This window comes from Pinus tabuliformis, chromosome Q, assembly GCF_031772625.1.
Source record: "Pinus tabuliformis cultivar Carrire ecotype Pingquan chromosome Q, CPIR1, whole genome shotgun sequence".
NCBI lineage: Eukaryota > Viridiplantae > Streptophyta > Pinopsida > Pinales > Pinaceae > Pinus > Pinus tabuliformis.
Window position 1 is genome coordinate 734,867,269 of NC_142296.1, and position 21,830 is coordinate 734,889,098.

Here is a 21,830-nt window from a genome sequence, read left to right on the forward strand (position 1 = left end):
TTCATTCTTTAAGCTACATAGTTTTGTTGACAACACTATTGTTTGATGTTGAATCCCATACTAGCGAAGATAGTTTTCAAATTCATTTGAAGTATATTATTTTCCATTATCAGTACGAATAGAGCCAGTATGATATTTTGTATTGTTTTCAATCCATGCATGAAAGTTTTTGAAAGTTTCAAAAGCTTCATATTTTTTCTTCAATAAATATACCCAACACATTCTGGTATAGTCATCAATAAAAGTCATCATGTATTTATTTCCATTTGCAGAAGGAACAAGCATAAGGCCACACAAGTCAAAGTGAATCAGTTCAAGCTTTATATGTGCTCTGGAAAGAGAATCAATAAATGATTATTTTGTGTTTTCCTATGATACAAGCATTACATTGCTTTAGTTTCCTAGGAATGGTCAGCAAACTAGTAACACCATTTTTCTTCAATAAATGAAGATTGCCATAGTTCAGATGTCCAAACCTAGCATGCCATAAGAGACTAGATAGTAGTTGACCTTCATCATATTAATAACTATATGCAAAGTTTTGTGCATGATCAAAGGTCCCTTGTAGCTTCAAGAGTCTCTCTTCTTATATCCCTGTCATAACAAGTGAGTTGTCTAATGATTTTCTCACCTCAACTTTTCCATCAAACATGTGAATGGAGTTTCCTTGCTGTGAGGTAGAGAACATCACACAAAAGAAAGTCAGGAAGACCAAGCAGTTTAAGCTTGATGGTGTCAAGTTTGAATGGCTTGAGTTTTGCCTTGTCTACAAAATAGACTACTCCATCTACATTATCCCTAAAATATTCAAAGAAGTCCTTCTGAAAGGTCACATGGCAAGTTGCTCTTGAATCAAGCAACCATGCATCTTTTGACAAAGCAAGTGAAGCATTAAACAAATCTTTAGTTACTCCAATATTGCAATGTGCCACAATATAATGAGCAGATTCAGGGGCTTTACCTTTCCCTGGATCTGGTCTTCTGTCTTTATCTTCATTTCTTTCTTGTTTGCTTGTGTCCCAAGAGAGCTTGCATATGGAAGCATCATGTCCATTTTTGTTGTAGTGTATACAGTGAAGATCAGGTCTTCCTCCTTGGTAATGTTTGCCCCTCGTGCCTTTGTTGTTCTTCTTTTCGCATCCTCTTCTGCCGCCTTTTCCTCTAAAATAATCATGTGCCTGATTCTTCTCTTTATGTGCAAGGCACATAGCTTCTCAGAAGACTAAGCAGTTGACTTCCTCTTTCCAAAAGCTTTCTCTCTTTCTGCAAACTTCTCCACAAGAGAGTCAAAGGTAATCTCTTTAATTTTACCGCTAGCTTGTAATGATTCAGGGTAATGAGAATATGTGGGATATAGTGCCTTGACAAAAGTTGTGAGAGGAACTGTTATGAAACCATCTCAAGAAAAGATAGAAAAGATAGATCAACGCCTTAGAATTCAGCCTCTTCGAGGGGCAACCTCCTTTACATTACATAAATGAACAATTCTTGGATGATACAAATGAAAAGACCTCCTTTCTATATATAGGAGTCTAAGGGGTCATAACATAATCAGAGCCGACATAACAATAATAATATAAGGGCACAATAATAACCATAGTGGGCTTCTATGGGGCACAATAGTAACAATATGGGCACTACATGGGTACATCAATATAATAAGTGGGTTATACTAATAACAATAAGGGGTTACACTAGTAGTATAGGGGCCTAACATGCCCCTCTCCTTCAAAAAGTTTTGTCCTCAACGTTTGAGTAGTTCTTGATGCTTCTGTATAAAATTCTTGTCCTCCCATGTGGAATCTTCAGCGGGTAAGTTCTTCCACTTGATGAGATACTCTGAAATTGATCGATTTCATAGCTGTCGGGTTCTTGTTTCCGTGATTGCTCTAGGTTCCAATATGATTTTTCCTTCCTCTTCAATTTCTGGCAATATTGTTTGAATTGGGATCTTTTGCAACTTTTGAATAAGTGGCCATACTTCTTCGTCCTTCTTCCATTCATCCCTTGCTTCGTTTATCCAATCTGGTTGGATAATATAAATAGCACAAAACAATGCTTCCACATCCTCATCCTTGAAGAGTCTTCCCATTCGGTAAGGTCGCCATTTTTTAAGTGCATGTAGTATTGCCAACATTTCCTTCTCATAAATAGCTTGCTTGAGATGTAGCAGTAAAAATACCCAATCACCTACATCAAAACATTTTTCACTACAATGTTTATGTACCTGTTGTTTCGTTTGATTTTGCATCAAAGTGGCGTTATCCTTTAAAAGTTGGAGAACTTGTTGTTGATGCTCGATGTGATCTTTCACTGCTTGAACCTTTTTCTTCTTGATATGTCCTTCTATCTCTAGAGTTTGAGGAGTGGTAATTTCTTCCAATCCTTTACAAGATATGGTCAGATTCATTTCTTGATGCTCGATGTGATCTTTCACTTCTTGAACATTTTTCTTCTTGATATGTCCTTCTATCTTGATAGTTTGAGGAGTGGTAATTTCGAACAATGAATTACAAGATATGGTTGGATTCATTTCTTCTTTCTCGATGTGATCTTTCACTTCTTGCACCTTTTTCTTCTTGATATGTCCTTCTATCTTGAGAGTTTGAGGAGTGGTAATTCTTGCCAATGCTTTACAAGATATGGTCTGATTCATTTCTTCTTTCTCTGGGGTGGGGTCCTGGCGTATATCTTCTTCTTTTGTTGTTTCTTGATCCTTTTCTTCCTCCTCTTCATATTCTATGTAAAATAATTTCTTCTCAGCACACTTATGACCTTTAGTGCATTTGCTATCACAATTGTAACAAAGCCCTTTTTCTCTTTTTTCTTCCAATTGTTGTGGTGTAACCCTTATAGGTTGTGGAAGGCTAGGAGAAACAACACTTCCATCTTTATAGTTGTGAGGGGTACGCTTCCTGGTTTCCATAATTTTTCTTTCCACTATGTCACAATGCCCTTTTACTCTTTCTAATTGTTGTGGTGTTGCTCTAAAGAAGGTGTTGCTCTTTGTATCCTCATAATGTGCTATCATTTCCTCCGTGAAAATTGACCACGTAACAAGTTGTTTACGAAAACAAAGCCCTTTGTACCATAAAAATTGATCTGGTTCTAAATATGAAGATGCAATACATACCTTTTGTAACAGTTGTACACCATGTAGATCAAAATATTGCTCCATCTGAAGTATCCAATTTACTGGATCCTTGCCATCAAACTTCCTCATCTTGCTTTTTATTGATTTTAGGAGCTCGACCTTGAAACGACTGTAACTCTGTACTTTCAGATCTTTAAGTTCTGAAATTGTGACCTGTCGTAGCCCTCTGCGTCCTCTTTCCAATGCCACCAGTTTGATCCAAATTGGATTCTCCAAGAAAGAGTTATGCACAATCTCCCAAGATGACCTGATTATAGACTAGTTCAGTAGAGCGAACTTGTATGACATGCCACTAGTCACTGTTTCAACCTTTGGATCTGAAAAATGCATACAAGAAACTACAGTTCGTCCTCTTTCTGTAACTTCTTATGAAATTTCAATCCAATCCCCAGAGAGAAAGTTATGATTATTTTCCCCAGGTCACCTGTTTTGAATGTAATTCAGGAGTCTGCAAAAAGACCAACTTCCTTAGATCATATCTCCGTAAATATAGCGCGAAAAGCTCTGAAATTCGAACCCAAGGTTCAGCGCGATTTCTTCTCAAATGAGTTTTTTTTTCGACTTCTGAAATGTCACAGAAAAAAGTTATAGCGAAAATGTCACGATGACCTGTTTGTAGCAGCGAAACCCTAGAATCCAAAGCTCTGATACCAAATGTTATGAAACCAGCTCAAGAAAAGATAGAAAAGATAGATCAACGCCTTAGAATTCAACCTCTTCGAGGTGGCAACCTCCTTTACATTACATAAATGAACATTTCTTGGATGATACAAATGAAAAGACCTCCTTTCTATATATAGGAGTTTAAGGGGTCATAACATAATCAGAGCCGACATAACAATAATAATATAAGGGCACAATAATAACCATAGTGGGCTTCTATGGGGCACAATAGTAACAATATGGGCACTACATGGGTACATCAATATAATAAGTGGGTTATACTAATAACAATAAGGGGTTACACTAGTAGTATAGGGGCCTAACAAGAACATCCATTTTAACACTATTGGCTTCTACATCATGCATAATAGCTCTGATTTCAGAGGCTAGGGCAAGGGGATCATCATCTTTCAATTCAAGATTGAAGAGTTTGATCATTAGTTGGAATAATTCAAGTTCTAATTATGAGTCATATAAATCTTTCAACTCATCAAATCTATGACGATCTAGGAAAACTTTTAGAGTACAGAAATACAATTCTTAAGAAAATCAAGTAATTCATTTTTTTCTTATGGTGGATGAACCAAATTTAGTAAGAAAATCAAGTAATTCATTTTTTTCTTATGGTGGATGGACCAAATTTACTCTCAATGGGCATTAACCATGATGATCACCATCATATTAAATGGTCATGGCAGTTGTGTTTGTAAAATTAATTTTATAAAGTTTTTCAAAATCGATCAAACACAATTGTCAATAATAATTTTCAAGCAAAAAAAGATTAGAACCGCGCGCGCTACCTCCTGTTGCAAACTAGGTCTGCAACCTCTGCTCTGCGCGCCCCCTGTGGCTATTGTGCACAACAACTCTTGAGCCCCTCGGCTCTCCAATGGACTCCAGTGAGGGCCCACCTCCCCCACATCTCCCCCCAGAGGTTCTGGCTTTCAAAGTGATGATAGCAGCTTGCATTAAGAGAACCCCATCCACCAAGCAACAGAAATTCATGAAGAAAATGGACAGCATACCCTTTGTTGCACTCCCGGAAGAAGAAACATGAAGAGCAGCTCTGAATCTTGCAGAGAGAGGCCTCATAGGCCAGTTCACTGGCCTCTGGCCTTCACCAAAATCTGTTGAAGAGTGGGTTCAGAGAAACTGGATCCCGTTAACCAAAGAGGCCATAAAAAGCTACTTTGTGGGCAAGGGCTACTTCGTTTTCATCTTCGAAAGTGCAGAGGATAGAAGCTTAATCTTTAGGAATGGACCATATTTTATGGGTCCACAAGGATTATATCTGAACAAATGGTCGCCCGATTTTGACCCTACTCAGGATGTTCCATCAGCTGTTCCCGTCTGGGTGCGTTTGCCCCATCTTCCCCTCCACTGCTGGAACCAAAAGTCTCTTCAGCTAATCAACAACGCTCTAGGAAAATACATAGACCAAGCATTCAAAAAAGATCAGTATTTGTGTGCTCGCATATGTGTCGAAGTCGATCTGGAGGAGGGTCTGCCAGAAGCAATCAAGCTAACGGTCATCAGATGGACGCATGTTCAAGAACTGGATTACGAATAGCTCCCTTTTAAATGTAGACACTGCCATGGTCATGGCCATTTCACAAAACACTGCAAGAAAAAGGTTGAGGAACAAGCAGAGATGCACAATGGTGAGCAATGGACCCTAGTCCAGAAAGCATCGTAGCCAAAAAAAAGGGTAGGGGGAAGTCACTCAGAAGGAGGCCCCCAATAGCTCCAAACCCACTGAAGAAAGGGGTCCAAACCCAAATGAAAAAGAAAGTAGTCAGGCCCAACCCTCAGAAATAATCCCAGAAAACGTAGACCAGGAAGGAACATCCAACTTCAACAAAGAAGATGACGAAGTAGGCCACCCAGAGGCTTCGAAAGGCAACCCCTCCAATCCGTCATATGCAAAAGTCACAAGGAAAAAGCCAACAGATAGCTCAGGATCATTGAAGGATGAGATCTACGAGCGTCCGTCAAAAAGAGCCGGAAGGAAATCCCATAAAGAAGCAAGGGAGGAGGAGGCTGAAAGACTTAAAACTCAAGGCAGCTAACCCACGATAGAGATGTCTATTGGGAGAAATACCAGAACAAGGCCTCCTAAGGGAGGATCCCTCCCCCCATCTGGTAAATAATGTGTCTTGTCTCTTGGAACTGTAGAGGTCTGGGGACCCACATGAAAATAGAAGCAGTCAAGGATCTACTGAAAATCGAACCACCAGATATTCTCATGCTCCAAGAGACAAAAATCGAAGGGCAAGCCCTCCTCGACATCAGTAAGGTGAAGTGGAAGAAAAACGCAGGCAAAGCAGTAAGCTCAAGGGGCTCTTCAGGGGGGCTGGCTACCCTATGGACAGAAGATCTCTTCCACCTGAACAACTCCTTCAAAACTCAGCACTGGATCTTCACAGAATTAAAGCATTGTGCAAGTTGACTATCTCACTCTTCAATCTTTATGTTCCAGTTCTTTACTCTGAAAAAAGAGAATGTTGGAATTCCCTCCTAGCATTCTTAGAGCAGCATAACCCCAATAACATAATCCTTGCTGGAGATCTGAACATAGTTCTGAAGCCCAAAGAAAAGAGAGGGGGCAACAGCAGTAGAGACCATTTGCTGCCTTTTGTGGAAGATCTCATCCAGCAATGGGACCTCCTTGATTTTAGCCCAATAAGAGGTCTCTATACATGGACAAATAACAGGACAGGGGAGGAACACATATCTGCTCGTCTGGACAGATTCTTAGTTCAAAGCTTGCTGATGATGAACAACAAGATAATCAATACAAAAATCCTCCCCAAATTAACTTCAGACCATAAGCCCATTCAGCTGCTCCTGGAGGATGAAGAAGACTTGGGTCCTCTTCCTTTTCGCTTCAGCCCCCTCTAGATTGAAAGGGATGGTTTCATGGAAACAGTGAAAGAAGCTTGGGCCAAACCAATCTCAGGATCACCATGTTATGTTTGGGAGCAAAAGCTCAAGGCAGCAAAACAAGCCTTGAAAGAATGGATAAAAAAACCCGCTCCAAATCCAACCAGCCAAAGGAAAGAAATAGTGCAGACTTTGGAGGACATACAAGTTGAAATGGAACACAAGGATATCACCTCAGAGATGATAGGCAAAGAGGTAGAAGCCCAATGCTCTTCCTTCCGCTCCTTTAGAATGGAAGAAGAGTACTGGAGAATCAAATCCCGTAGCCTGTGGTTGAAGGCTGGGGATCAAAACACCTCTTTCTTTCATCGCCAATATAGAGCTAGACTCTCACGTAATCATATTTCAGAAATCACAACTGAAGAAGGGCAGATCTGCAAAGGGTTTGCACAAATAAAAGAGGCAGCAGAAAGTCACTTCAAAAAGCTTTTTACTGCAGGGACACAAGGCAGCGAGGAAGACTCAGCGGAGCTCCTCTCAAACATCCCTTTCCTTGTCAGCTCAAAAGACAATCATGCTCTCATCAAACCCTTCACGAAGGAAGAAATAATTAATGTTATTTGGTCTATGGAACCTGATAAGGCTCCTAGGCCTGACGGGTTCACCATCCACTTCTACAAGATCTGTTGGGATACCATTAAATATGACCTCCAGAAAATGATAAGAGGGTTCCAGAAGAAAGCTAAGATAGGAGGAGGAACCAATTCCACCTACCTCGCACTAATTCCAAAAGAGGCCAACCCAGAAACCTTTGCCAGATTCAGACCCATATCTCTATGTAACGCCTCCTACAAAATTTTGGCCAAGCTGCTAGCAAATAGAATTAAACCATTACTCAAAAGGCTCATCTCCTCCTCCCAAGGAGGATTTGTTGAAGGTAGACACATCTTGGATAATGTCATCCAAGTGCAGGAGACAATTCACTCAAGTAAACAGCGAAAAGAAAAAGGAATGTTGATAAAACTAGACATGGTGAATGCTTTTGATAGGGTTAATCACACCTTCCTCATCAAATTCTTACGCTCCTTCGGGTTCTCGAACCAGTTTGTGAATCTTATAAAAGCCTGTATTGACAATCCCTAGATTTCCCCCTGGTTAATGGGCGCCCTACTGGCTTCGTTCATGCCCAGAGAGGCCTTAAGCAGGGCTGCCCCCTCTCTCCTTTTCTATACATTATGCTGGTTGAATCTCTGAGCAGAAAGCTCACTGCTGAAAGAGACGTTGGGTCACTACCTGGCCTTAGAATTTCCCATGGCATAGATCCCTTAAACCATGCCCTGTTTGCGGATGACTCTATTCTTCTCGGAGGAGCCTCTCTCAAAATTGCAATGGCGTTTGACTCAGTCCTCAAATTTTATTGCAGGGTAACAAGAGCCTTAGTAAGTGAAAGAAATAGTGAAATTTACGGCTAGAATATGGAACGACAAGAGCTCATGAGCATATCTCAAATCCTGGGCTTTAAAGCCTATGCAAAATGGGACAAGATCAAATACCTGGGTTTGCCCATTACAAATGGAATTAACAAAAGGGATCTGTGAAGCGACATTATCAGCAAAATCAAAACAAAAATCTCATCTTGGGGAGGCTATCAGTTAACAAAAGGAGGAAAAGTAATTCTTATTAAAACTCTGTTGTATGCGTTGCCAATTTATCAAGCTGCTTTTCTTCTTGCTCCTAAAAATGTGATGGATCAAATATCTAAACTCCTGAGGGATTTTCTATGGCAAGGGGGGAAGGGAATCATTAAAAAATCACCTGATCAAATGGGACACAGTCAAAAGAGACATCACAGAGGGCAGTTTACAGATTCGCGATCCTACGATGGTTAACCTTGTGCTTGGTGGCAAAATCCTGTGGAAATTGCATTGTAATCCACAGCACCCGGTCAGTCAATCACTCTTGCACAAGTACGCAGATGGTCCTGTGCTATGGAATCTGCAAGCCTGCATCTCAGTTAGATGCTCCCAAACCTGGAATTTATGCTAAAAAAGTCTACACTTCTTCAGAGAGAAGGTGTATCGCATGCCTAAAAATGGAAAGAAAACCTTTCTGTGGGATGATCGCATTATGGATCATGCTCCTCTATCTGAATCTGAAGACATCGCAGATATAAAGGAGTGGCTCCAACACGTTGGCATCAATAGCATCTACGATCTTTCTAGGTGGGACAGCAAAGGCAATTAGTGCTGTTGGGACTTCCACGGCGTCCTTGTTAGACTCTTGTAGTAACAAAATCAGCTCATCGAATTGCCTGAAGAGGTAGCACCAGTTCATCGAAGCATGAAGGACGCATGGGGATGGGGACACTCAGGAAGGTATACCACAGCTGCTGGTTACAGTGCCCTTCACCCAACAAAAATTAGCAATCATCCACCCAGTCTCTAGAAAAAATTATGGGATCCTGGACGTCTTCCCAAAGTCAATTTTTTTTCTGGATTTTGGTGCATAACAGAGTCCTAACAGGAGAAAATCTAGCCAAGAGAAGCTACGCAGGACTGCATAGATGTGCCCTCTACAGAAGCAATACTGAAACAACTAAACACCTCTTTATTGATTGCTATTTTGCTAAAGAAGTATGGGGCTACATTCTCCATGAACTCCAGATTGCCCCCCGGGCAATCTAGAGTAGAGTTATTTGCCTCATGGAGCCACCTATATCCCCACAATATTCCCACTAAATCTCTATGGAACAGAATTTGTATCGCCATCCCCAAATACGTATGTTGGAAAATTTGGCTGCCCCAAAATGAACAGATTTTCAAAGAAATCTCTTACACTCCCTTGAAAGTAGCAACCAAAGCAAAATCCCTCCTTTTAGAAGCAATCCAACGATCTTACTTTAACGAAGACCTCAATCTCCTTCCTAAAGAAAAGAGATGGTTGGATTCTCTTTCCCCTCTACCTCGAAAGCTCCCCTTGGTCCCCCCATTGCAAACCCTGAATGGTGAAAAAGAGATTCTAACACCACTTTCCAAGATTGGTGGAGCCAACAACATCTAACCTCAATTTTCTTTGATGGGGCTTCCAAAGGGAACCCCAGTGCTACTAGAGCAGGGGGTATTATGTACTCTCCGGATGGCTCAAGAAGGGATTGCTTTTGTTGGGGTATTGGGCAAAAAACCAACAATCAAGCAGAGATTCTAGCTCTCCTCAAAGCATGCCAAATCGCAAGGGAAAGAGGCATCAAAGACTTTCAAGCATTTGGAGACTCAGAAATACTAATCAAAAAACTCAACACGGAGGAATTGTTCAATAATGCAAGCCTCAACAAAAGTCTCAGCAGATTACAGAGAACCCTCCTTGAATTCGACACCTACAAATTCTACCACATTCTAAGGAATTCGAACAGTGAAGCAGACCTCATGGCTAATAAAGAGTGCGCTCTTCAGAAGGGACAGCTCAACATTAATGACGAGATATCATACCAATCTTGCTTCTCTTGACAGAATTGTAATCCATCCTAGCATAAGAAAGAGGATAAGGAGAACTGTACTCTTGGTTGTTTAGGCTTTGGCCCAACCATCTACCTTCAAATAAATAATAAACATACCCGTTTCAGTTAAAAAATAATAATAATAATAATTTTATAAAGTTTTTTTCAATTTCTTTAAAATTGATTATGGTAAAGTGGTAAAAAAAATAACCTTTATAAATATTATGTTTTCACAAACAATAAATATCAATTTCAAGGCTCTTACTAAACCTATTTAAACCACTTGAAATATCTTTAACCTAAAAATATTTTTATGGAGAAAATAGAGATTTTCAAAAACCCATAAAAAAAAATGTATAATTTTATATTTCATATGAATATAAAATTTAATTTAAAAAAATATTAATAAAAATATATTTTTTAATATATATAAAAATAAGGAGTTAGTATATTAAACAAATACTTCTTGCCGTTAGAACTTTGAATCAAGCCTATATATTAAAAAAAATCAATTTCAAAGAAATTTCCACATTGCTATTATAACTTCCAAGCAAGCCTATTAATAAACTACATTAATTTCAAGAGACTCTCTCCATGTTTTTATTTGAATATATATATAATAGATGAAAATGTGGTCAGTTGGATAATTAAAAAAACTTGCATTTGCAATATAAATATATTAAAAACACTTACTCATTAATAATAATAACAAACGAGTTAAGATGGTTATATAATATAACAAGTAACTGGGTTTTGTTTAGTTAGTATCAAAATAAATTATTTTACATAAATCAATAATATTATACAGAGATCGTTTGGGAGAAGCATATAGTAAAATGGTGCTCTTAATTGTTTATTACTTACAAATAAAAAATAAAAAATTATTGGTATTTCATTTTATTTAATTGGGTTGAAAAGCTCTTTGCAGTTCAATATGATAGTATTATAGAGATATTGTAAAAATTGTAAAATTCTAGTTATGTAAACAATTGTAAAATTCTAATTATGTAAAACATTATATAATGTAATGTTGATTTAATAATTATTAAAAAAATTAAAATAATTAAAATTAATTTTTTCCCGTTTAATAAATTTAAATTTAAAATAAATATAAATTGCTTTGATTTCAAGTATCAAAATTTAAAAAAAAAAAATATATATATATATATATATATATATAAAATTAAAATTAAAATTTTATTTTTTTTAATATTTTGTAAATTTAAATTTAAAATGATTTGATTTTGAGTATCAAAAACTAAATCTAATCTCTGGGGCATGATATTATGGTTGGGGCCGATAGCTTTCGCACCCCCCGCCATGTTGGATTCCTGCGGGAGGCGTTTATTTGTTTCGTTGATGACCTGCGGGAGGCGTTTATTTGTTTCGTTGATGACCCCCACGCTATGGCGATATTTGTAACGGCTATGCCGTAAAAATCTGTTCGCTTCGGCGATATGTAAAAAAATCTGCTGACTTAGGCCATATATGTTGTAAGGGATGAAAAACTCCCTCACTAAAAAAGTGAAATAATAATAATTTACATCTTCTTCCAAATTTTTATAAATCTAAATTTACTGGCACTGATTGGAAACGCATTTTGAAAAACAAGAATGAGAACCAAAAAGTCTTTGACGGATGTGGTTGTGCGTGCCACATTGTTTAACAATTCCGCCAAGAAACTCGTGCTATGACTTTCACGGTTTAACTTGTTCAGTGAAACATATTTACGAGCTTCCATATCCTAATTTGAAAGAAGAATTGACTTGAGAAATGTTACATCAATGCTTCGATGTCGTGAAAGCAACATATTTATATTAAATATTTAATATTTTGTCTACATGCCAGAGATCCAGATCTTTGTGATAGAGAAATGGTTGTTGGGTTATAAATGTCAAAATTTAGTATATCGTAAAATATTTAATTAGTATAATTTGAATATATTTTAAATTCAAAAATAATGGAGTTCGTAGGTAAACATTATCTAAATCGCTAAACAATGTTGATAGTCAAATTATTATTACACCAGTTATTTCCCAAATAAAATAAAAAAATATTATACACCAATTTGATGTCATTATACATCTTTTCAATCCATTCTAAACCTACTTTATTGGACTAACAAAATGAAGTGAGAGTCATGATATTGGATTTAGTGGAGGAAGCCCAGATTTCTGTGGCACTGCTTCCTGAATTTTTTACTTCATGATTGTTTACATTGACTCTGACTACATCAGTGTGAGAAAGGGATGGGCCCAAAACGTATTACACGTGTAAGATTAAAGTAGGTGAGAAAGCATTCCACTGAGAGAGCATGGGAATTGCTATAAACTTTGCCCTTGTGAAATCACCACAGGAAATCTAGAATATCATGGGAATCACCATATTAATCATCAAAAAGGTCTGGCTGCCAATTATTGGGTTAAAGATTTATATGATAGATCTCATGTCAAATAACCCCACTCTGATTACAAGTTATCATGTGCAAAATCCTCCAGATTCATACAAAAAGTTCCTTCTGACAACGCTGATGGAGGCATCACAGGGCTAACACAAATCAAGGAAAAAGTCTTTGATGGCATCACAGGGCTAACACAACTCAATAACCAAAAAGCCAGGAAAAAGTCTTTGATGGCATCACAATGCGAGAGGAATGGTAGGCAGCTGCTATTGTCAGAGGATGAATTGATTAATTAATTAGAGGATGATTAGTTAGGTTTTAACGCGATCACATGTTGAAGTCAGAGAGATAAGAATGGTAGGAATAAAATGGTCAAAGGAATTTAGGCCATAACAAACGTTCCAGTTTAGTTGACATAATCAAAAGTATTTTTAACAAGGCAAAATGAACAGTCCCGATAAATCTGGGCCTCCTTTATATGAGCCCACAGAGTGGCTGACAGGAGCTCAGGTGGGTCAGGCCAAACTGTTGTGTCTCTGAAAATACAGACAAGTCTGCCATTGGGAATTTAACATTACATGTAGTCGATCCAGTTGACCCTACTGCCAGACCAAAAGGGAGTTTCCGGTTTAAAAAAATTAAATAAATAATTGGAGCTGGAATCCATGTGTATTTGTGGAACGTAAATTTTAGGGGGGTATTTGAAAGTAAAAATTGTGTAAGTTTTGTAGCATAAGTGTTTGGGATAAACGTCATTTGATTAATTTTTGCATTATAATTTTAAGATAGGTATCATTTGATTTGAACAATTTCAAGGGATGCAGTATATGAGATATCATTTGATTTGAAGAATTTCAATGGAAGTATATGTATTCCATAATTTGCAATGACATACCCCAAGGTGTTTATTAATTTGTCCTGGTTGAGCCCGTATATCACAAATCATGAAGACATTTATCTCTATATTAATATAAAATATATTCTTAAAAAAATCCTGGTTCCGGACGAGCAATCAAATTTAGAAGTTTAGGGCATTGTCTATTCTGCAGATAAAATACGCCTTTTGGGCAGCAGTTTTTTGGAATTAGGTAAGACAACATTCCAAGATCAGTTAACCCAGTACGTGATACATTTTTCATGAGGTTTTGAAGTCATTTGGAGACACCCAAAACCCTTCAGGCATGGTGAAACCATGATCTAAATGCAACCACAATCCATCGTCCAGAATCCAATCAGAATTGTGTTATAATCATATTTAGGAAGTGCAGCATTTTGTTTGCGGTGTAGTCTTCACCAAAGCATTGCTCTCAAGAGGGTAGAAAACTTGCAAATTCGTTAACCACATTCTTAAAATTATGCAAAGGAACATCAATAATTCATGCAAAAGAACATGGAACATCAATTATTTATGCAAAATAACTTTTATATGCCCTGTTCATCATTAATTATGAGGGATCAAAACTGATCATAAGAGCATCAAAAATGATTATAAAGTAATGGAATCTATTAATATCCATAGAGATAAATTATATACACGATCTCTGTAAATTTTAGAGAGTAAAAGTGCATCTCTTATTTTATGAAATTTTATACAACAATTTAATATATCGACTTTAAAATTAGATGATTACTATTATCATTCACTCCACGGAAACCTTATCAAGAACCTCACAACAACCTGCCCTACCTGTTTATATAGCAAATAAGATTAAGATGGTTCGAATTTGTTTTCTATGTTGCTTGAAAGTTCTTAACAGAATTTGGATAGGTTGGTTTTCTTTCAAACACCAAAAACTACAAATTCGAAAAAGCAAAAATTTTAATTCCCCTTTATCCCTATCATTTTTTCAAAATATCCCAGGTTATGGATTAATTCAAATATCATAAAAATACCTTGTATCGCTGAAGAAATTATACCCTGAAATTTTGATCTGTAAAATTATAACGAGCATCCAATTTTTTACTAAATGTTTCCTTATTTTATTAAGTCTAAAAGTATGATTTTAGATGATCCTCATCACATACCCACCATCACCTAATATGTAACACTACAAGTAAAGGACTCTTTATACGTCACCTAATATGTAACACTACAAGTAAAGGACTCTTTATACGTCAACACGGGATCCTGCATCCAATGTGGTCCGATCTGTTAGTGGATTCCAATGGCATCGTACTCAGTTTATCTGTTTCACGTTAATGCGAGCTCTGAAGTCCTTTTGCTTTGAATTGATTGGTATGCACAGACAATTGGGTAGTTTTCTTTGTGCACTGATTAGAATTGTCCTACTATGCAGAGGACAGTGGATAACACCGCGGTATGTACTACTCTATTCCCAATGTGTGGAAAGTTAGCCAATACGCCATCATGTTAAAATTTTGATATCGATTTCGAGTTGGCTAAAGCTTCAGAATCAAAGATAATTCCATGTTAAATGGGCATGGATTTGGTTGAAAATATCCAACTTTGGTATAACAGAATAACAATGCTATAAGATGTTTCGGTTTTGGAAAGATTTTTAGATAAGCAGATTCACAATCATAACAAGAATATATTCATCAAAATCATTACAAGAATATATTCATCATGAGCTTAAAATATTCATCGTGAGCTTAAATATGTTATGTCAGATATAAAAATTCAACTCAGTCGAAAGAATAACAACATTTTTCCTAACTACTCAAACCACATCCAACCTCTGGAACTACATCAAATTAACCTAAAACTAAACAATATGTTAATAACCAAATTCGAACCAAAATGACATCAGGAAAAAGTCATTTTCCACACTCATCCAAACTCCCATAAATTACTTAATTAAACATCACAATCTGCACGGTCCATAACTAAATAATGTTTCTTCAATAATTCCAATGAAATAGTTATAGTAGGGTCATATTGCATCATGTAGTCAGATGCCTATTTCTGCTCAGGAGCTGATGGACCATGTCATTCAGGCTGCCTGGGAAAAGTACCACGTGCAGTCAGCGCTAAAAGGCATAATTAAAGTGCTAATTAAATCACAACTATTATCTAATCAAAAATAGTTGAACTCTTGTCACAGTCGGGTTTACTCCACATTCAAACCATTCACATGCCTTAACATGCAGCATATGCTTTGTAAATCGAAATATGGGCCTAATAACTTGATTAAAAACGATCTGCAATATACACTTAACACGCTTACACCTTGAAAGACAGAAGCAGGCATGACACCTTGAAACACAGAGGCAGAATGTAGAGTACTAGTCCCTTTGATAATGCATTGGTGTGGTGTTCAACCCTGTTGCCATTAAATCATTTTTGGGTTCTTTTAGTTGACATTTTTCTGTGCAAAAGATTAGCTTACTTAACAGTGACAAATATTAGAAACTATACACACAAATTCTAGACTAAAGGGAAAATATTAATCGGAGACGCAGCTCTCAGAGTTAGAATAATGAGCATGCAGAGATAATCCATCACTACATAGGTCGGTCTAATTTTAATGTTTTAGAATTCATCTGATATTGTCAAGTTTCAATCATCCAGCACTGAGTAAAGAAATAACTACAATGGAGTGATCAAAGTAACAAACATCCACTTCAGAGTCCTAGGTTCATAAACTAAACAGGTATCGTAATGATTTTCTCAGTGACTTTAAATGATAACATATTGTGCTAGTTAGCGACAAGTTTGATCAGACGTTTGAAGTTTATTAAAATATACTAGAACAATTGCAACCTCTAGTATGTTGGATGTTGCAGGGGAAAAAGCAATAATTATATAAGTTTATTAAAATATACCGGAACAATTGCAACTTCTAGTATGTTGCATGTTGCAGGGGAAAAATGATAGAGATTGTTCAACTGTAAGTGCTCTAAAAGTGATCTGATTTGACTGGGCTGTAATCTATCATGCACACAACTACAAGAATGAGCTAAAACTAATGGAACAAGCATGCAACAGATATCCAGATGATCATAAAAATGAAATGTTCTTGCATTTTAGTGCTCTTCACATATTTTAATTCATCAGATAAAAAGCCATTCTAATGGTTTGCTTTATTGCTTAATAATGAAACTTTCCATTCTAAGATCAGCAAGTTTACTCCAACTGGAAATGTACTTGTTTAAACTCTTGTAAAATGTTCATGAAACAATTGCATATGCTGTGTACAGAGTGTTGCAATTACATGATGACATCCATGCATTTCCCAAATCCAGGATTGAGATTTTCTTGCCCACTCGCAACAGTTGGAGAACATGAACATGCTAACGTGTAATTTCAACATCAATTTCCATAAGTCTGAGAAACAACTGCATCAACACAAATTGTAGCATGCCTGATCGTTTTGACCTCGGAATGATTAGAGAAGCTCATTTCACATTCAACAACTTGATTTGTGTAAAATATATTTGATAAGAGATCAGCGAACCATTACCAATCTCTCGAGGGCTATATGTCACAAATAAGAAAATCCCAAACAATCCTCTCCACATATACAAGCAACCAAAAGGATGTACAGAGAAATCATTCTCTATATGGTCCCACATAGTAGGGACAAGTCTATAGCCCCGCATTTTCTCCCAGCAGTTTAAATTTAAGCTCCTGCCCATAGTCAGAGATTATATGCAAGCAACACTAATAATTATGTAACCTTTACAACATGTGATTTTGGATTTACTCCATGTTATAACATTTGCCTATTGTTCAAATCAGTACTGGTGATGTCATTGTTGCACTTTCAAATCGGGAACTCAGCAGCAGCATATCTCTGTTTTGTGTAGGCACAGGTGGAGAAGGAATGTCTGTAGGTGCATCAGAAAGCATCATAGTACATTTACGCAGCATTTGAAATCTTCCGAATTGACTATCCAATGACTTGATTATAAAACATCTCATAACTTCTGGCAAATGCTTTGACATAACTAGTTATTCTATGAAGTCATTTCATGATCTTCCTTTTGCATCACTCCCAAAGCATTGCAGCTGTTTTTCAAACAGCAAAATTATCATCACTGCCAAGAGCCCTCCCTTTCAATATCTTCAACATCACTTTGCCTGTTATTTCTCATCAGCTTTACACCTCCAACTTCTCCAGCATGCATTCTATCTTCTCCTTCAGCTGCACCCTGTGAAACTTTTGCAAAAGAAGGCAGCCTGTTTTGAATCTGTTTGTCTTGTGCTGCATTAGCACCGTTTCCACTCAGACCCGGGGAACTAATGCCTGCAGCATCTTGGTTGCTGTTTCTTGCCAAAGGTGGATCATGGTTGTGCTTTCCCTCATAAGTTGTTATAACAGCTTTAGGATCATCAGATGCCCTTTCCACATGTTTGCGGACAACACATTTCAAGCTGGTACACTTGTAGTAACTCCTGGAAAACAAAATAACTGTGTTAACCATCTACGTCAGTTGTAGCCACTCTTTCGGTAGACAACGTCCCTTCACACATAGAATCAGAAATCAACAAACAAAAAACAATTACAGATGAGAAAACAGAGGCTTTAAGATGCTTCACTTGTGCTTGATGCAAAAATACTCCTAATAAAAACATGCTCTGGAAGTTAAATTCTGGAAGATGTGGAAGCAAGGGCTCTCTGAAAAGCCTGGCATCATCACGGACCAAGAAGGCAAGAACCAAAAAGAGATGACCAGGACTAACACAGACAAGAACTACAAGGGAAACGAAAGCAAAGCGTATAAAATGGAAGAGACGGAGAGCAACAAGAAGAACACTCTTGACTCTTAGAATGCTTATTATAAAAAAAATTGTTTATAAATTGAGTACAATATCATTTATCTAAAGTTGTTCCAAACTTCCACAAAGAGAATGAAGTGAGTACATAAAGGTAATCGACATGACAACAAAGGGGAACATCTTTTTAACATGTTTACTGATACCTCCACCCATGCTTTGCACAACATATTGCATTATGAAATCCAACAAAATTCCTAAAAATTACAGAGTTTGTGTTTCAGATATATCAAATACATGTCCTAACCTGTGTCTAGGTACTGTATTCTAGAATTGATTGCAATAGACAGAGTTTGTGGGCAGAGTTCGTAGTTTATAAATTGAGTACAATAGCATTTATCTAAAGTTGTTCCACAAAGAGAATGAAGTGAGTACATAAAGGTAATCGACATGACAACAAAGGGGAACATCATTTTAACATGTTTACTGATACCTCCACCCATGCTTTGCACAACATATCGCATTATGAAATCCAACAAAATTCCTAAAAATTACAGAGTTTGTGTTTCAGATATATCAAATACATGTCCTAACCTGTGTCTAGGTACTGTATTCTAGAATTGATTGCAATAGACAGTATGCCTTTCAGACACACAAAGTCTCGATAGGATCTTATCAACCACTCCGAATTTTAGCACAGGTCCAGCATTTCTATACATACAATATCAGAATATAAAATACCCACATCCAGAATATTGAGAAAAAAAAAAACCATGAACAAGATACAGAACACAAATTAGAATATCACTACCTCGGGTAAGGGTTTCCCTTAACCACTTTCTGTCCATATTTCCGCCAGCGAAAACCATCTTCCAGAATATCTGCATCGCTTGTCTGCACAACAACACGAGGCTCGCGACTTGACCTTTCTGGAGCAAGCAAATCCTTTAATTTCTTGTCTTTCTTCCTACAGAAAAACAAAAAGAAACACAAACCCTTTTAGAGTGCCAACGGAAATCTGCTGGGATTCAATTCAGTTGGAGTACACAAACCACCCATGCCAAGCCAAAATTTTAAAACTCCTTACCTGCGCTTAGAAACAGGTTCGTCGTCATCTTCATCATCTGCTCTATTTGCACCCTCACCATCATCACTTAGACAAGGTGACAGGTCAGGGCTTCCATTCCCATAGTTAACTCCCCTGGCAGGAGTTGAGGGATCTGAAACATTTGTTAATGCTAACCTTTCAGTCCTGCCACCTGGATCTGCAAAAAATCCTGGACTAGATTGATCTGCATTTACATCAAAGTACTCATTCTTTTCACCTCTGGGGGACTCCATCTCTCGCCCATTTACATCCAAGCCATTAGGGTTCTGTGTACTACCAGTAGGCAAGCGTCTTGTAGGTTGAGGTTTCAAATGACTGTGCTCACCTTTGTAAACTATTTCAGTTATCTGCCCATCATGAGACCGTTCAACCTTTTTCTTCACAGGGCAATTAGGATGAGTACATTTATAATAGCTACGGGGATATTCACTACCCTTGACCTGCTTCTGGCCATACTTCCGCCAATTATACCCATCAAAAGAGGGCCTATCTGCTATAGGAATAGGAGGCAAAGATCGTTGAATTTGCTCTGTATTCTGTGGAACTGGATTTGGAGACTCAATTGCTTGCTTAGTTTCTGACTTCAGTGACACCTTTTGCTGAACATAATAAGCATTAAACCCAGGTGCACTAGACAGAGAAGTAGGAGTCAATGCTGCAGAAGATGAAACCTGATGAACTGGAAATGTTGTTGCTGCCGATGATACAGGCATGGGCGAAGAAACAGGCTGGGATTGCACCTGAGCCTGAGCTCGAGCTTGAGCCTGAACCTGAGCCAGTGCTTGCTGATGAGAAATTCCAAATGAACCCTGACAGAAGATACAAACGGGAATAGCAACAACAGTTATAAACAATAGAAAGATGACTAGCTACGGCCTAGTTTGCGAGACACAGGTTTCAAGTTCAATCCTCGCCAGCAATAAACTTACAAGATTTGCAAGGGATGAGAGGGCTGGGTTCATCGTCCCCAACTTTGCCAGTGGCTTAAACACCACAGTCGCCCTTTCTTTAGCTTCCCCGTGGCTATCGGAGGCCTGGGGTTCCGATGGGACTTCTATCGCTGGAGCACATGACTCTTCAGTCTGCACAAACCGAAATCAAACCACACACATAGAAAAACAACATTTAAATTCCAAAATTCAAGCCAAACATTTGACCACGACAAAATCACACCTGTGCAGGCGTCTTCCGAACGGCTGGAACATGGAGCGGCGGTGATGGCGGTGGCGGCAGCGTAGCGAGCGGCTTGAGCCTCACGGTCTTAGGGCGGAGCGCTCCCCCACTGCTGGTTCCCGCGGCTCGAGCAGGGCTCTCCGTGGGCGGAGGGGAGGAGGCCATAGCGCCCGCGAGTAGCTCGGAGAAAGACCGGCAACCAGGATCGCGATCGTAGGGGTCCGCAACCGCAGGAGGAGCAAGTGGGAAGGAAGCTAGTGTCGTAGTAGGGCATGAGATTCGAACCGTGGTGGGTCGGGAAGGAGTAGGCTTGCTGAGAACCATTTTATTGTCTCTCTCTTTACCTTCCATGAAAAGCTCAGAGGAGGAAGCCTTTTGGTTTCTTGTTTTGTGACAGAGGCATTGGTGGAGTTGGGCAGGACCCGCCTGGTGGACTTGGACCGGTTGGTTAGAGCTGCTGTCTGTGGACTAACACAAATGTTCAAAAGGTATATATACATATAATATATATATATGTGCGCGTAAATCCACGAGTTTGGTATTGGTGTTGGTGGGGTTAAGCAGGCGGTTCGGGCAGATGGGCTGCCGAAAACACGTGGGATCGATTGCAATCGGTTCTATGGAAGAAATTTATTTGCAATTGCGTCACGAGCTCTGGCATGCACGTTCTGAAAAAGCGTACCATGGAGCCATGGGGTTTTATTGAATGGGGCCGATGCAGATTTGGATTTGGTGGGGAGAAGACTCACTGTATTCTCCTATGGTCCGCGAGTGTGGTGGGAATGGGATAATGCTCAGCTTCGCTACATGAGAAAACCAGGGTTAATTATGAGGATATGAACCTCAGAAAGCTTGCTCAGTGAAGTCGTTTTCTGCAACTTTATGGTATGAACAGGTAGTTGAAATTGATGAGGAGGGTCCATGAACATGTGTCTTCATCACATTCATTCAAGTGGGGGAGGCCACCTCATCATCCCATCCCATCCCAATCAGAGGCACAGGGGAGGAATTGATTAAGGTGCAGAGATATAACCAATGAAATGTCTTATGTGTTTGAGGAGGCCATCTTACAAAAAATTGGGATGATGGTCTCAATCATCATTTATTTTTACCCTTTGACATCTGTCAGGGTGGTGAGAAGTGAGATATTTTGTCCAATTAATGGGCACTGAGATGCTGCTAAAGTAGTGTGGGGATCAACCCAATTCCTGGTTTGGTTTTTTTTTCTTAAAAAATGTACCTTAGTTATGCAGGTTTTCTTGAAGTAGGAAGAGA

At 38.3% G+C, this 21,830-nt stretch overlaps 1 protein-coding gene across 2 annotated transcripts; it reads right to left on the reverse strand.

The window, feature by feature from the left end:
* Positions 1-16,940: 16,940 nt before the first annotated feature.
* Positions 16,941-21,307, reverse strand: LOC149221637 (putative WRKY transcription factor 4). Of its 2 annotated transcripts, XM_089385160.1 has the most exons (6): positions 20,556-21,307; positions 20,312-20,464; positions 19,362-20,191; positions 19,086-19,241; positions 18,869-18,985; positions 17,806-17,953 (listed from the first exon to the last, which is right to left on the reverse strand). In XM_089385160.1, exons 1-5 carry the CDS (start codon positions 20,904-20,906, stop codon positions 18,889-18,891), a joined length of 1,587 nt encoding a protein of 528 aa, XP_089241286.1. In that variant the 5' UTR covers positions 20,907-21,307; the 3' UTR covers positions 17,806-17,953; positions 18,869-18,888. The 2 variants fall into 2 exon arrangements, with proteins under 2 accessions (XP_089241285.1, XP_089241286.1); XM_089385159.1 differs by lacking the exon at positions 18,869-18,985 and having other exon boundaries at positions 16,941-17,953; positions 20,556-21,284.
* Positions 21,308-21,830: the final 523 nt, after the last annotated feature.